Source organism: Lutjanus erythropterus, chromosome 20 (assembly GCF_056507025.1).
Source record: "Lutjanus erythropterus isolate fLutEry1 chromosome 20, fLutEry1.hap2, whole genome shotgun sequence".
Classification (NCBI taxonomy): Eukaryota; Metazoa; Chordata; class Actinopteri; order Lutjaniformes; family Lutjanidae; genus Lutjanus; species Lutjanus erythropterus.
Window position 1 is genome coordinate 29,334,359 of NC_139336.1, and position 17,434 is coordinate 29,351,792.

General features: G+C 39.6%; 1 protein-coding gene across 1 annotated transcript; it reads right to left on the bottom strand.

Moving 5' to 3' along the window:
- Positions 1 to 632: 632 nt before the first annotated feature.
- On the bottom strand, positions 633 to 17,154 carry tmem38b (transmembrane protein 38B). Its single transcript, XM_084746430.1, has 6 exons — positions 16,683 to 17,154; positions 7,672 to 7,828; positions 7,085 to 7,269; positions 6,869 to 6,956; positions 4,965 to 5,082; positions 633 to 1,481 (listed from the first exon to the last, which is right to left on the bottom strand). Exons 1-6 carry the CDS (start codon positions 16,804 to 16,806, stop codon positions 1,215 to 1,217), a joined length of 939 nt encoding a protein of 312 aa, XP_084602556.1. The 5' UTR covers positions 16,807 to 17,154; the 3' UTR covers positions 633 to 1,214.
- Between the last annotated feature and the right edge of the window lie 280 nt (positions 17,155 to 17,434).

Consider the following 17,434-nt stretch of genomic DNA (forward strand, 5'->3'; position numbering starts at 1 on the left):
GTTGTGTAATTTTCAGTGTAAAGTTGACAATGATGATCTTTGTCATGACAATTTGACATCATCACACTTGCAGAAACTGTTTAGCTTGATGTTTTAACACTACATCACACTGTTATATGTATTTTTTTTTATACTGGCTCTCATAAGAATATCATAAATGTGTCAGGACTATTTTCTTTCTTTCTGAATTCAACGTTCAATTCAGCAACGTTTATGCCTGATATAGTCCCATCTTAAATTAGCTAATGTTAGCTAACTATCTAGCTAATTCTTGATGTAGATTAGCTAGCTACTCAGTCAGCTTTTTGCTAACGTGAGCTAACTTAAAATGTGACTCCAGTGTACTGTAAAATGTTGCGTTTACAGGTCCCCCAGCCACATCTTTCAACTATCATCAAAATTCGGTTTTATTTTCAACATCGTCGAGCCGACACATAGCAAGTAGCGGATGGGAAACAGGAAAGGAGAAAGTTGACTGAGGTTTCAAAAGGGGCAGTTGTGGTTATTGCAACAGCTCAGATCTAATGATCTGTTTGATGCTTTAAAGTGAGGTAATATCAAGTAACATGCATTTTCATTGAACTCTTCAAATGTGCGAGAAACTAGAAATCACAAAAACACATTTTTTACTGCATTTAGACCTGTTTAATCTCATGCTTTCAAATGTAATTCAAAGCATTCCTTAAGTAAACAGAATACAATAAAAAGTTGTCTTCTTCCATTTGAAAAGGTTATACATTCAAGAGTGCAATTATTTTGTATAAATAGAATAAAATATATGCGTGTCATAGAATAAAATCTCTTTTATAAAAGTTTTCCAACCATTTCAGAGTAGGAAATATAGCATTTACATGAAGCAGAACATATACAGAGAGAAAAAGAGAGAGACATTCATAGATCAGCAGGTGCACAGCACTGTTCCCAAAACCCAGAGATAAAATTTGTACCCATTATAAATATATATTAAAAATTAAGCTACACATTGTACTGCAAATGTGCAATCAGCCCGAGGATAGAATGATGGTCACATCCCACAGCAGAGATATTACAGTACTTTAAGGATGGGGTGATTATCCCACAATAAGGTGCAGGGTTGGTTCAAGTCGGCTCTTATTGGAGTATTTCATCAGTCAGAAAGTTTAAGTCAAATCTGAATCAGAAATGACACCACGACCCTGCTTAGAGGTGAAAAGGCGCTATGGGGCAGAGGCTGACTAGTCGGTCTTCTTGCAGCTTGTTGTCTTTGTGTTCTCTGACTCTTCTTTGGCTTTGAGCGGTCCACACGGGGCTCCTCCATTCTCACTGGACTCTTTGGTTGTGGAGGCGGAAGCAGTGTTGCTTGTGCCGTTATCAATGCACGCTTTCTTTACCTCGGAGGTGAGGGCGGCGTAAGGGGAGGAGCCGGTGAAGAGGGTCTTGTAGATGGCCGACTCAATGGAGGCAAATGGTGAGGTGGAGGAGCCTGTCAGCATCATCCTTGACTGAAAAGGAGAAGATAAATGTGCCGAAATGTGAGGAAGGAGGGAGAAATTCCTTCAGCATAGCAGCTATAATCATCATCATCATCAGCCATCATTTCCCTGGACAATATTTTGCATATTCCTGCACAAACTGTACAGCTCCTTCATTTAAATAACAGTATTTTGTACACATCTTCTGCTATTGCTTTTATAATATTGTCAGTTGTTAATTTTTCTATTTATGCTTCAACATACCACAGCAAATTCCTTGTATGTGTATGTAAAAAACCCTGACTCTGATGCTGATCAAATTAACAATGGATCACATGACTGCTACTGCGTAAAAGAGGTCACTCGTGATGACGAACCTACAGAGAATTATCAGCTCTATGGAGCTTTAAAGCATCTGTTTTGGTTGTCCGTCTGCTGGATGTGTAAAAAGGCAATTTTTTTCATATCTTTACAAGGTGATAACATGTCAGTGTTGTGTTTACAGTTTGTTCCCCAAGTGGAAGAAATGGCGTTATTGCAGGTTTATCATATTCTCCTTCTAAGTGACTAATGGAGACAACAATATTTGAAAATGGTCCCGTATTGAGCGAGACAGCTGCAGCTGAGCCGTGAAACGAGCCGTGAAACGAGATGCAATGCAGGGCTGGGAACTTAGATACTTTCATGGTACTGATCAAATTGCTTCAATACTATTGAGTTTCAAAAATCAATAACTAAGGAGTTTTAACAAGTTAATTTATATGTTTTATATTGTCCAGTACTGTCCAGATATTCCATCAGTTTCACCTTCATCATCCAGTTTTTGTTAAAATGGATTTCATGAAACTGGTATGAAAAAAGCATTGCTCAGGTATCAGTACTGGTACCAGTTTTGAAAATTTTTTAACAATACCCAGTCCCACTGCAATGAAATCCTTATGGGCAACTGCAAACTGTCAATGTACATCCACTAAAAGTGCTTGTTTTTGCCACAATCAGATTGTTGTTGTAAGTGTCTGACATTATAGAAAGGGTACCAACAGAGACAGACCTCCTTTTTAAAGTGTAAGATCCTTTTTGTTCATTGCTTTCACCAAAGCCGCCAGTCTCAAACTACAGAAACAGTCATTTTATCATCATAAAACCTCGTTCAAACTCAACAGAAACAAAATAAAACTCATAAAACAGCTGTTTGTGATTAAATTAAAAAGATATTACTAACCAATGAATTGTTTTGAAGTCAAAATTCTCAGATTAAAGCTTCTTACATGAGAATATTTTCTGGTTTCTTTACTTCTCTTTAAAAGTAATTTGAATATCCGTGCACAAAACAAGACATTTGAGAATGTCATTTTGGACTTTGGGAAACAGTGACTGACATTTTTCGACATTTTCTTACATGTAAAAGGCAAACAACTATTAACCAATCATGGAGGTGGGTGTGGCTAGCAGTCAGCTGCAGGAGAGACAGCGGTGAACCATGAGAGTGGTGAGTGGTTAGTATCAGGTGAGTTGATCAGCACAGCTGCTGCTGGTTTCGTAATTACACTCTCCCCTTCTTATGCAGTGGTGTGCCGGCCTCCAGATGACTTCTGCCCCCAAAAACAAAGAGGAACTCTTCTGGGATTTTCGTTGCTCTGAGCTGACTGGAGGACGTGTGCTGCAGGAGCCGGGCAGCCGCAGACACGTCGTACATTTCGAGTTATGTTGTAGTATTTTGAACGTTTGTTTGAGAGCTGAATCTGTGTCTGTGCCGGGGAAACTCACGATGGTAACAAGACGGCTACATCAATTAATAAAGAAATTAATCAACCTATTAATTGATTAATGAAATAACTGTTAGTTGCACCCCTACCTGTAATAATAGGAGGCTCTGAGAGGAGTGCTGGACAGTAGGGTCTTTTTTTTGTCATCTCTCAAAAACGTGAAACACAAGAGCACACGTGTGATGAATGGATTAAACTGTCTTCATCTGCTCTAACATAAACTGCAAATGTTAGCATGTCTGGCTAACTAACACTAGCTTACTAGCTGCAGTAACTTTACCTCCAGACAAACTTGTCAGATATCACTGCATCTGCATTTGTTCTGTGGGGGTTTGAGGCGGAGGATGTGGGCTGACGATGACGCAGCTCACTCTGGCTCGCTGCCTCAGGTCTAAGCCGGGTTAGCTTAGCTCTTATCCTGGCTTTCTTCCATGATCGTGGTCTGGCTGGGTGACCCGTCTCGAGGTCTGCTGCACTAACGTAGTGCTTGTGCTTCATTTTCCCACGTTAATGAGTGTATTTCTGTCATCTATCATGTAGATGTACCTGCCGTATTTTACCATCTAACCAATGTTTGCTGAGATGTAAGCTAGCTTTAGCCTCAGTCTTTTAGCATTAACGTTATATCATGTACACAGCTGTTAGCTAACTTTACATAAACACTTTCACGGGGTTCTTGTTTTAAAATGTGTCAGATGGAAACATTAAAACATCAGCTGGAGACTTCTCAGCTGACTCAAGTGGAGTTATCTTTAGCTTAAATCAGCCAGCAATGCTTATGCTTGTGAGTTATGTTAGCAGACAAAATCCACATTCAACAGCTAGAAATGAGAAGCTACTTTTGTTTACATCTACAGACTCAAAGGCCTTGTGTTTCAACAATTACTCCCAATTTCGATGTTAAATCTGCCACTGTTATCACCATAAACTGCATAAATACAGGCTTAGCAACAGTCACTAACAAAGGGTCAATTGCCCCTACAGCTGCAGAAGTCTTTCTTCAATAGTCTAATTGCAAAAATTTTGGTCTCCATTTGTCAAGTGGGAATGAGAAATAGAAACACCAAAGCTTCCCTTTTAAAATTATCTAATGAGGTCAAGTCTCCTACAAATACAAGATGGCGTTGGAAAATATATTCTGCATGCCAGCAGTATGTAATTGGTCTTTTTTTCATGGAAAGTCAATCTGATGTCGGCCTTGTTTACATAAAAAAAACATTATATAAATCTATAATACATTTGTCATTAGGAGATGAGAGTATGACATCTGCATCATCAGGAACAAAAAATAATAAACAGCAGGTTTGGACGTTACTCTTTAAGTCTGATGAAATGGCTGCGCGTTAATTTGACAGATCAGAGTCGGAGAGAGTTAACAGAATGAGAGTTGAAAGAAGACATGGTAGATTTATCTGTGTCTCAGTCAAGAGCACAAGTTTCCCAGAGAAGAGAAGAGAGGATGATGCAAGCTGATGAAAATGATGCAAAAGCCCCAGCCCTACGGGTAATACCGAGCTAATGTGAGTCACATCAGCTGAAACTTCAAAAAAGCAGAGGGAGAAAGGTCATTTAGAAGACAGGACACCGCAGATTTGGAGGGAGCTACGGCCAAAACATTTGCCATACCTGAGTTAAAATCTAATTAATAATCAAAGAAAGGTATTAAGTGAAATTAAATTCATTCATCCCGAATCACTTGGGCTTTAATGTCAAGGTCACGGTGTCAGGCGTGACGCATCAGACTGACCTTGTTGACGACGGTAAAGACGGTGTAGATGAGCATCAGGTGGTGCTTCTGGAGAGGCAGGTAGTGGGTCTGCTGCAGAGCGAACAACACCGCCCCTATCAGGGTGATTTTGGTCGGGCTGAACAAACATGTAATAAGAGATCAGTTATTATTATATATGATTTAACGAATGTACATTAAAACAACTGAAATAGTGAGGCCGATTCATTTTGTGACATCACATCTTATATGCTTGAATTATTATGCACAAATTGACAGCACCCACTGGAGTACATGACTAAAAACAGTTTTAAAGGGATAGTTCACCCATAAATAAAAATCCAGTCCTTATTCCTTAAACTCATTTCACAGGAAAACAGTGTTGCAGAATCTCCCAAACAATGGAAGTGAGTGGTGACCAGTTTTCAAACGTAAAAAAAAAAACAGAAAATGCCTCAGTACTGCCCCAACATGCCAAGTTGACTAAAAAAAATTATTTGCACCATGTTTTTAGCATCAGTCTTCACTGTAGCCCACATGTACACTGTTTGAACTGTGTGTGTGTGTGTGTGTGTGTGTGTGTGTGTGTGTGTTTGTGTGTGTGTGTGTGTGTGTGTGTGTGTGTGTGTGTGTGTGTGTGTTGTGACAGTGTGCATATGGCATGTTGGGACTTTAGGAGACTTGGATTATGCCAGACGAGCAGTATGGAGGCACTTTATGTTTGTTTGTTTTTTTTCAGTTGTTTGTTATGTTTGAAAACTGGTCACCATTCACTTCCATTGTTTGGGAGATTCTGAAACACTGTTTTCATGTTAAACTGCAGCAGTGTTTTGCAGACTAACAAAATAAACCTGACCTTTAATCAGCATGAGAGTGAGTAGATAATGACTGAATTTTCATTTTTGGGTGAACTATCCCTTTAATGCTGCCTTGTCAGCTGTGAAATACCCAAAGCTTTGTTGAATGTCTTCATCTTCGGTTCGGAATAATTTGACATTTTGGGAAATTTGTTAAGTTCTGTTCTGTTATTAATAGTATCTGTGTTTGTTAATGTGTTTTTATGATCAGTTTATGTCATATATTATATTTTATTTTGTTATATGTTGCTGTTTTTTGGGTTTACTGTACGTAAAACACTTTGGAAACATGTTTGGAAAAGTGTTACACATCTAATGTTACTATTACAATTATTATCTAAAGCACTCATGTTTGTAAAGTAGCTGGAGCAGAAGCTAGTTAGCTTAACTTAGCATAAAGACTAGAGGCAGGCAAAAACAGCTAAGAAAACTGACTGACCAGCACTTCTAAGCCTCACTAAAGCCTGTTATGTTATATCTTGTTGATCTAAGTGAAGAAAGAAGAAAAGAAGCATAAAAATAACTAGCTGTGATCTTCCACGGGGGTTGTGTGTTGGACTATTTCTTGTAAAGCAACCAGCAGAGTTTCCAGGAAGTAACCAAAGACATAAGGCTAGAAATAATCTGGCACTTAATCCTCCACAACACGCAAACAGGGTATCAACTAACAATTATTTTCATCATCGATTAATCTGTTGATCATTTTCTTCATTGATCGATTAGTCGTTTGGTAGATAAAATGTCAGAAAATTGTGAAAAATGTTGATCACTGTTTCACAAAACCCAAGATCAAATATCTTGTTTTGTCCACAGTCAAAATATATTGAGTTTACTGTCACAGAGGACCAAGGAAACCTGAAAATATTCACATTTGAGAATCTATAAACAGAGATTTTTGACCTTTTTCTCTTAAAACATGACTCAGAACGATTAATCAGTTATCAAAATAGTAGTCGATTGATTTAATAGTTGTGTCTTTCCCAAAATATCAAACTATTCCTTTAATTTCACATTTCGTTGTTAAAATATCACTGAGGTAATATTAATAAAGTCCTGTGGAAGACTTACTAAGACATTTTGAGGAGCTCATTAGTTTCTGGCTTCCAAACACCTCGAGCAAGCTGCTCAAAATTACTTATCAGTCCACCTCCAGCACCTAAAGGAGGGAGAACAGAGACATCTGGTTGATATACATTCATATGTAGCACATTTACTTCACAGCTCTGGCAAAGCAACCGTCTTATCATAAAAAAATCCCTTCAGCATTCACCGCCAGCTCCCGACCTTTAGCCCAGCCGATGGCGATCATGACCAGCAGACTGTCCTTGTATTTGCTGTGCGCCTGAGTGACTCCTCCGAGCACCTTCCACGTCCTGGTCACCTCCTTCATCCCCGACAGCACCAGCCTAAGAGGCAGCAGGGCGGCACAACAGTACACCAGGTCCATGGGGCAGTAAAACACCAGGTACCTGTGCAGACGCATATGGCTGATATAAACAGTCCTCACACACACACACACACACACACCTCAGTGTCCTGCAGAGTGTAAACAATGTGTTCATTAAACATTTTGACAGAATCACCTGCCAGTTTCTGTCAAATACCTGACTTCACCAGCAGAGCGCACTGTAGACTTTCTGTGAGGAGAGTGTAATTATATGTGCCACCAGTAGAGGGCGCCAAATGCTTGTTATTAAGAGGCAGGAGCTCTACAATAACCTCTCTGTTTCTTCCACATTTCATGCTCCCTTTAAAGTAAATAAAGCATGGACACGCGCTAAAGAGAAGCTCAGTCTTCTGTGTTTGGCTCTATGGCTGCACAGAGGATGTTTGTGCGTCCCCCTTCTCCCCAGCGTTGCAGAGATATTTACCAGATGATGGACGCGAGCAGGACGCTGGTGCTGTTGGACAAAGGTGCGACAGGTGGCTCGGCCAGCATGACCCCGGACAGCACAGCTCCACCGAAGCAGAAGAGCATGGAGCTGAACCAGCAGGCTAAAGGGCTGACCCTGGACACCTCGAGAACGCCTGCACAAGAACACAAACACAGCAGATAAAAGTCCCACGTGTGTGGTATATTCTCTGTACATACGGTATTATTAGCATTCCCACGGGGTCTGTCAATGTCTGCAAAAGCCTGAGAACGCCCTGAAATCACTGTTATTGCTGAATGTAAACCATAATAAGCATCAAGCAGGGGCACGATTACTGTCATTACATAAAATCCCTGACGACCTGGTGAACACAGAAGCAGGCACTGTGGGTGTACTAGACTAGAAACTGGTTTGGAGAATTCCCCGACCCGAATTCTACTTAAAACTGTCCCAGAATTAACAACCATTGTCGCAAGTTAAAGTTGTTTTTGTTCTACATATTAAATGAAATGTTGACATTTGGAAACACGCAGGATCTCCACTATCAACTTCATGTGAGGACAGTGACACTGATTGTGATTTTGTATATATATAATAATAGTAGGGCTGCACAATTAATCACAATCACAATAAAATTGCAGTATGACCAAGTGCAATATCCATATCAAACCAGAACCAAATCACAGGTTTTTGAAAAAGGAAAACTGTATGAGGAAATAGCATTATAATGAGGTACTGTTGTGTTTTTATTTATTTTTTTGTCAGTGAACATGAAAGCCAGACTAAAATACATTTTACAATAAAGACTGATGTACATGTACAACACTTCACGTGTCTCACAGCGTCACTCTGGTCTCGAGTTAAACCATAGATAATCTTACAGTCGCTCATTCATTTTCATGGCCTCCAGAGAAGAACCGCTTCACAGGGTGGAAACTTCAACATTATTTTGTCTTTAAATCAGAAAAGGGGAAGTACATCACATCAGAAGTACAGTGCAGGTTCTTCGTGCTGCTACTGCAAAAGTGTATTTTTGACAAAATGGAGTTTATGACTGTATCAGTGTGTGTTAATAGAGTGAATAATTTCCAGTGAGAAATGCATCAGTCTGGATTGATATATTGATTCAGTGTTCAGTGACTCAATATGATCGATCCAAAGTGAAAACATCAATCTCTATCACATATGATACGTCTTTGCACTTGGCCAAACTGAGATTTCAATAATATTGCAATTAATTGTGCAGCCCTAATTTAGTTGCTTTTTGTGAGTGGAGATAAATATAACTGAATGTGTTGAATGGACGTTCGATGTTGTCTGATATTGATCACAGGCCCCTGAATAGAACTGACTTAAAATTAAATATTGTATTGTCCAAAGAAAATCGACCTTTGACCCTCAAAATCTGCTCAGTTCATTCTTGGGTCCAAGCGGACATTTGAGCCAGATATACTGAGAGTCCCTACAGGTGTTCCTGAATTATCGCGTTCATAATTCATAAAACATAAAACATTACATCAGGCTAAACCAGATGTCCCAAAGACTGGGTCGGGACCCACAGGTGGGTCACAGGAGATTTTATTTGGGTCACCAAATGAACACAAGAGTATGGAAGAAATTCCACGAATTAATTTCACCCAAAATTTTATTTTGCCTCATTATGAAGTAGGCTAAAATGCCCCATATAAGTAATTAAATGTGTATGATTTCAATAACATGCATCAAGATAATACAATGCAAAATACAAAGTGATGCAGAAATGGCTGTAAAAATTGTTATGTACAAATTAACTCCTTTTGTAAATTGGGTCACAATGGTTTGTCATCTTTAAAAAACTGGGTCTCCAGAAACAAAGTTTGTGAAACACTGGGCTAAACTTTTCCATCTTATTTGGTGCTGAGGTAAGTTGATCCAAAAGTAACAGAAAGCAGGTCTGATAAAGTTTGGTTACTTTAAAATTGTGATATTTGGATTAGGCTGCTCACTACATTTTTTCAAAAAGTAATTAGTAATCAGAACATATCTTTAAAGTAACAGTCCTGACCCAGCGATGGACATTGGAGTTTGGCCTTTTGACACCGGAGATCGCCCAATCCCTGGTGCTACACTATATAATCATTAACTGACTATGAGTTGACAAAAACAAGAACAAAGAGAGAGAAGTTCGTCAATCACAGTCAGACTATTTGCTTCTCTGCTTGCAGTTCAAAGTTCAGAGGAGAGGCCCGACATTTACACTCACAAACCATATCAGTTCTCTGAAGATAACCAGCGTTCCCTCTGTCTTCCACCTGTTTAACAAGAACACTGTATTCCTCTTTCCACTCAAACCATTTACACACCGACTACAACAACAACATGATTTATAGGCAACTGAAAAGGCATGTGAACTGCTGTGTTTTATGGTATGTTTGTACTGTAAATCTCTACTTTGACAGAATTATCGTTTAGCTAGCGCGCCAACACAGATTCGGTTGACTCTACCAAAGTCAGTGCTGCCCGTGTACACCATGATATACGTGTTTCACTTAACCTCGGGCGGGCAGCGCCTGAGCCACCTGCCCCGAGTCACTATGGCCGCACGCAGGACCATACTGGTAATCTGAGGATTACAGACAGATTATAGACTCCTGCAGAGAGATCGGTACACCGGGAGGATTTATGGCTCTATCTGCCTCTTCTGCACACTCCCCGTGGATTCAGTCTGCGAGACACATTTGTTAACTTTCCTCTCACTTGTAAAAGAATGTGGAAAAGACAGAGCGGAAATTAAATTCACCAGCCAGTTAAAAAAAAATGCGCAAATTACTGCTTTGAAGTTTCTAAATGAGGGACATTATCATTTCTGATGCTAAAATAGAATGGGAAAATAAATGAATGTGCTGTCATGAATATGACACTTCAGCATACTGCAAACTACAGGATGGACTGTATCTTCCTACACACTGGTGGAAGAAATATTCAGGTCCTATAGTGAAGAAAAATACCAATACAATTATGTAAAATACACAAACGAAAGACCTACGGAAGTAAAAGTGCAGAAGCATTAACAGCAAAATTTACTTAAGGTGTCAAAAGTAAAATGTTCATCTCGTCTCCCCTGTGACTGATGCATTATTATTTATTAGACTTTATTAGATTTTTAATACTGACGCATCAATGTGAGTTCAGAATTTTAATGTTGCGGATGCTCCTGGTGGTTTAGGGGTCAGATCCCCCCTCCTGAAGGTCACCAAATCAATCAGAGGGGTTGTAAGATGATTCATGGGGCAGGACAGAAGAAGTTATACATTTCTGTTTCACACATCTGTTTTGCCTTTTGTGAAATTAGGGAACAGTTATTTAAGTAAAACCATGTGAGAAGTTTAAAGGGAAAATGACTCTTTGGTGGAATCACTAACTCACAGACATCTGAAACAGTGCAAAGGGCCAAAACCAGCTACTGTTTTTTGTTTATTTTATTGGTTTATTTATTTGTTTTCTTTCTTTCTTCCTCTGTAAGTGGTCACAAGTAAATGCTTGGGAACCACTGGTTTAATTGGATCATTGTGTTGTATTTTATAGACCCTTTTTTTGTAATGTAAAAATGTAATCTGTATCTAGCAACTATAATTGTCAAACATACTGAAGTAGAAGTATAAAGTAATGGTCGGTGTATGGAAGAGACCCGGGTGGACATTCATTATCCATGTATCTGCTGGCTACAACAAAAGAAGTCACTGGAACTTTGATATTGAGGAAAACCTAAAAATGTGCCGATCCTCAGGCAAGTTCTGGAGATATTAAGAATGTTTTTTTTTGCTATGATTTCTTTGAAAATATATGGATGTTTATTTGTCTATGCAGAGACAATGATATCCTCAGAGACAATAAGTCACACTGAATTAAAAATATCACGTCTCCGTGTTCAGATTTGAGTGAGTTATGACTCAAGTAGGAGCATTCAGCATCGACCAGAGCTCCCTTCATCGTCTCCGACTAGTACAAAATGCTGCTGTGATTTGTGATGTTTTTATCTGTTCCTTCTTTCTTTCTGTATTTTTATCAGTGTTTGTTCTTATTTGTGCTGTTTTACTTGCTTTTTCCTTGTTTTGGTTGTTCATTTTCTGTAAAGCACTCTGTAACCTTGTTAAGAAAAGTACTATATAAATAAAGTTTATTATTATTATTATAATCATTATTGCATTCCTGAAGAGTCCAACCAAGGACAAGGACTGAGAAATAGCTACGCCTAGAGGTCCTGGGTACATTGCATTGGTTGCATTTTAAATGCAACAAAGCCTACATATATCATGCCTATCAAATAAATAAAGAAATTCATTCATTCATTGATAAAAAAAAAATGTAGCATCAAAAGCCAATGAAGTACCAGTGTTAACAGTTTTTTTTTTAGTGTGATTTAAGTTTTGCAAGTGAAAGCTGTGTACATGAAGTCTGGTGTAATGAATGTTTGCGGTTTAAAACTAGTTGCCACAGTTAGAGGAGGGGGAAGTTTGAGAAAAAAAAGTGTCAGACAGGAAAGAGCGGTTATAAAATATGCCAGCAGTCTGGCAGACATACCCTTCTCTGCTGTGAGAGTCTCAGCCTACGTGACTCCTGACATAAACGCTCAGTATAGGCGCTTTAGATCTTAGAGCAGTTGTAGTTCAGTGAAGTGCAGAGCTTGTATAGTAAACAGTGTTGCTTTGTCATCACTTTTAGTTCCAGAGCAAAACAAACTGCTGCAGTCGCTGTGTGAACCTGACTGGCCGAGCACCAACTTTGAAGAGGAAGAGAAGTGGTGTTTGTAAAATTCATAGTGCAGAAGTTGCCACTTCCTATCAAAGCATGATTTCAATCCTCTTATAAAGCATGTATGCAACAGACATATACTCTGAATGAAATATAACACATACACTGCTTGGAGTGCTCTGACATACTGGGCTACAAACACACCTTCACCTGATCATCCTGGTTTGCATTTGAAATAGACACATTTACAAGTCAAATTTGAGAAATACAAGCCGAGTACACCACATCTTTTACATCTTTTCTCTCTCTCCTCCTCTATATTCTTTTTTCTCTTCCTCTACCTCCACCAGGAAGGTGGAGTTAAGAAATACGTGAGCCTCCTCGCTCATAGTGTGACAATAAACCAGCACAAAAATGACAATTACCAACATAAGCCACCATAAACCACAAACACACAGACCACACATTAAGTAACATTAAACAAACTACACAAGCTTTCCAGACTGGAGTTCAGATCAGTCTCATGTAATCCTACTACTACTACCAAAGTCCTGTATAACAGGTAAAAAATATATTTCTATAAATTAACATTTATATTCACTTATTCAGCAATGTTAAGCCAAATCAGCCTCCAGGATTTTAGCGCGAAAATCTACAACACAATCTTTGACCTATATCCTACCAAACTATGGGATGACACTGTCTGATCTGACAGCGATATAGGCTAGCTGACGGCTAAACTGGATCATATAAAGGCAAAAATAGCCAGCGGAGGATACCAAAGTGCGGACAATACATTGTCGAAGACCAATTTGGACATTTGGCAGGATTTTGGTGTGATCTGAGACTGTAAAAATAATATTGTCAGTGATTTTACTGCTTGTAGAAAAGCTTCAAAAAGTTAGCTTTTAGCCGCAAGCTAGGCTCATCGTCACTATGGATACACATCGACAGCTGCAGAAGGACAGACGCTGCACCAGCTGAGGACAAAGTGAGTGACTGTGCATGTGTGTTTAATCACGAGTGTGGGTCGGGTCATGGAGCTTGTAATTAACTGTAACACTGAGTACTGAAAGCTGAGCACGGACACTTTTATAAACCTCTTTCTCACTGCCATCCTGCATACTCAAAACTGTAGTTTGTAGTTAGGATTTATTAAGATATGAGGTCTGAGATTACAAAGGACACACCCATTAGTTCAGGAGTTGCTTCTGAAATAGGAAGACAGACTTTTTCCAGTCTTTGAATCTAAACAGTCGGGAATTTCTTCTGTAATCAGAACCCAGACCTTTACAAATGAAGAGGATATTGAGACAAGTCTTGCAGCTAAAAACAGTTTGGTTGTCCTCCTCCTTCTCTCCTGAAACAACCTCCCACCTTCTGTCTTTCTCTTTACTACTCAACTCCACTCTCCTTATCTTGAATTCAATAATTCTCCCTTTTTCTTCCAAGTCCATTGTTCTTTCTGACACTTTTGTTCTCACTTAACCTCTCCTGAGCCAAAGCCTTATTTTCCTTCACCCATCATTTTACTTCTACAGTCCTTCTTAAACCTTGTTCTTTTTCCTCTCTCTTCTTCTTCTACTTCTTCTTCTTGGACAGAGTCCTTACCGGGAGGACAAGATAAGAAATAAGTGGCTTATCTCTGGTTATTTTTGGCTTGAACCACTGATTGACATGTAACCACTGCTCCTCTGCCGTGTCCCTGTCCTCCTGCTGTGGACTATACAATGTACTCACACAGCTATGTTGAGAAATCTGCTTAAAATAACTCCAAAGTGAACCGCAGTGCTTGTGTGTTAAACCCAGACAAGGAAACTTGCATATTCCTGTTTGAAGCTTTGGGGATAATGACTTTGTCCTCTTTAAAATGATATTTTCAGAAGTGTAGAGCAGCTCCGGCACTAAACTCTCAGTGTGGATTGCACTATAGAGCAGGAAGGGAAGGTTTAACACAGGAAAGAGAAAAGGACAGGGAGGGTTGACGTGTTTATTGCATTCCTTTCCTTTTTGGGGAAGAAGAAGAACCGGAGGTGGCTCCCAGAGCGCTTTGAGTCCTAACTTTTATTCCAGCTTTATGGGAAGACACGTGAGGATCCCGTGTTGTGTTTACTGACCTCTGACATATTGTTTGTCCATATTTTTACTCTCTGTGTATCCACAGATAGATAGATGGGAGAAGAGGACGAAGGGTTAAAAGGTCACAGCAGCTCGGATGCTTTGCAAGGCAAGTTCAAAAATAGATTAGATTTACAGCAGCGGGACAACAATGGAGTGCGTGTGTGTTCTTGCATGTTTGTGTGAGTGTGTGTGTGTGTGGAAAGTCATTTCGCTGTGCAGTTAAAGTCCACCTGTCCCTGTAGACACTATCTCAGTGACATAACGTAGCTGGCTCACTGCCGGCCTTTCGTCTCAGCTAATACAATCAAACAAACTGTGGCTCGGTGAGACACTTTGTGTTTTAAAGACTTTCACTCACTCTGCTTCCTTTGTGTGTGTTTGTGTTTGTCAGTCAAACAAAGAGGACAAACAAGAGCAATAGTATGTGATGACAGAGGACTGTAACGATGTTTTTCCACAATCAATATAGTAAATGTATGCAAAAATTACACATAAGAATTGATCTTCAATACAATTACAACAGACAAAGTCACTGGCAGAGTGTAACTAAATAAATTTATTCAAGTGCTGCACTTCATTAGAGTTCTGAGGTACTTATACTTAACTTAAGTACTTCGAATGTTTGCTGTTCAACACTTCAACCCCTTTTTATTTCAGAGGGAACAACTGCAGATGACTTTACAGATTAGATTATAACATACACAACAAATGATCCGTTTATAAATTATGATCCAGCAATCGATCATACAAAACCTAACAGTCAGAGGTGGCAAAAGTACACGCGTTCTTTATTCAAGTAGAAATTCAGATGCTTGTGTAAAAAAGACACTGGTAAAAGCAGAAGTACTGATTCACCTTCTTCAACAAGAATAAGCCAACGGGTCGAGGCAGCGGTGGAGCGGCGACTCCTGAGTTCTGATTTTCCCAAAGGAGTCTGGTTGCTTTTAGTGGAAGTGATACCGGCTTATATAACGGTGGTTTCGTGTCAGATACAGTGGAGAAAATATAACAAATCTAATGTGATATTTATTTTTTTTTAGGTGGCTAAAATACGTTTTGTTGCTGACCCTGTCCACAGCAGTTCATTGCTTATCTTCATACACCAGGACTCCTGCTTCTCCTCCAAACTGGGGGCGTGTCAACCGCCATCAACCGTTGGTAATACACTGATTATGGACAAGTGCCTCAAACAACCCCACTTCAAATAATCCAAACTACCCCTTTACACAAAGCGTCTGAATACTTCTACCACCACAGAACAAAACAGTTTGTTTGGAACTATTTATTCGGAGCAGTAAATTTATAACATGTTGTTTGTTGTTGTTGTTTTTTTTTTTTGCAGAGAGAAAAGTCAAAATTCTCTGATTCGTGCATCTTAAATGTGAATATTTTCTGGACAGTAAACTGATTTTCTTTCAGTTGTGGGCAAAACAAGAGGAGGTCATGTCGGGCTTTGGGAAACAGTGAACAACAATTTTTCACCGATTTTGTCATACACCAAACAACTCATCGATTAATCAAGAACATAATCAGCAATTTAATTAGCAATGAAAATAATCATTACTTGATTGAACGTATCATATCTTATTATATTATATCAAAAATAACATGTAAAATAATGAGGTTCAGCAACCTGATGGATTGCAAAGGCTGCTACAGCCAATTTAACCAGGTAGATACACCTGGTTAAATTGGCTGTATTGGCTGTATATATTAATTTATTATATTTAGTTGATCATGACAGCTCCACAGCCCAGTTTAAGTTAATTGGGTAAGACTAGATAAAACTTAGATAATAAATAATTAAACAAACAGGCAGGCTAATTTTGTTAATTAGGCTGGACAAAATAATAAAAAACACCTGTTAATTATTAAATAAAAAAATAATATAAAGCTAAATAAGGATAAATAATGTGTTCAGAGAGGCTTATTTTTTTTATTATTATATCAAGTTCAAGTGTTCTTGTGGCTGCTTGTCATTCTGGCAGAGAACTTGAAATACCAGTTCAGCTGTAGACTTATCTTTATCAAAATGAAAAGTTTCACCGCGTCAAAGTTGTGCAAAAACACAGCAGCTTGTTTTGCTGAACTTGCCAGAAACCGTAAATGTCGTCCCTTCCTGCGGAAAGAGCGAAGCTGAACTTGGAGCCACTCACCTGGCTGCTCCCTCAGAGCCATGACCGACACGATATAATGCGCCATGTCAAAGTACGGAAACATGGACAAGTTTGCCAGTCCGTGGGACAGCTCGTCCAAATACAGCAGCCCGAACAAATCCATGGTCCGATTCCTGAAAGTCTTCAGCGGGAGAGAGAGAGAGCTGGTCTGGTTTAATCCCAGCGAGGAGTCCCGAGTGGAGGAAAAGGCACCGGTCCAACTCAGAGCATCAGGCTCGGCTTCAGTCTGACACCAGACAGCCGCTGGCCCGAACTAACAGCTGTGTGTCCGTCTGCAGGCGAATAAACTGCTGCCAAGTTGCTCGCGGCTGGTTAGTTGACGTTACGGATCGCCGCTGGTCGCCGGGCAACGGATCTGCGTTGCCAGAGGATGGTCGTGGTCGGCGTTGCCCCATCAGCGACCTGTCACCAGCGCATAGGCGGAATTCCTGCTCCGTGTTCCGCCATGCTAGTGATGTGGCGGGCGGAGCCAGAGCGGCGCTCCGATTGGACGAGAGAGAGAGCGCCGTGAGCCAATCACGTGTCACGGCGAGGCCTTGTGAGGTGATGCTACAGGATATGTAAAAGCAAACTGTACACACAAACATACGGTGCTACATTGAGGGGGAAAACAAAGCGACTGTGAGAATAAATTAGCAATATTTTGAGAAAAAGGACAAAATAGAGTCAAGAAAAAGATTCATAATATTCCAGTGATAAAGGTTATGATATATTGAGAAAAAGCTGAAATA

Bases quoted from the DNA above. Each gene is read 5' to 3' on its own strand.
- tmem38b (XM_084746430.1), bottom strand. From the start codon at position 16,806: ATGGATTTGTTCGGGCTGCTGTATTTGGACGAGCTGTCCCACGGACTG. The intron at 6,957-7,084 runs GTCGGGAGCTGG...TCCCTCCTTTAG, and splicing joins CGCCATCGGCTGGGCTAAAG to GTGCTGGAGGTGGACTGATA. The intron at 5,083-6,868 runs GTAAGTCTTCCA...ATGTTTGTTCAG, and splicing joins GAGCTCCTCAAAATGTCTTA to CCCGACCAAAATCACCCTGA.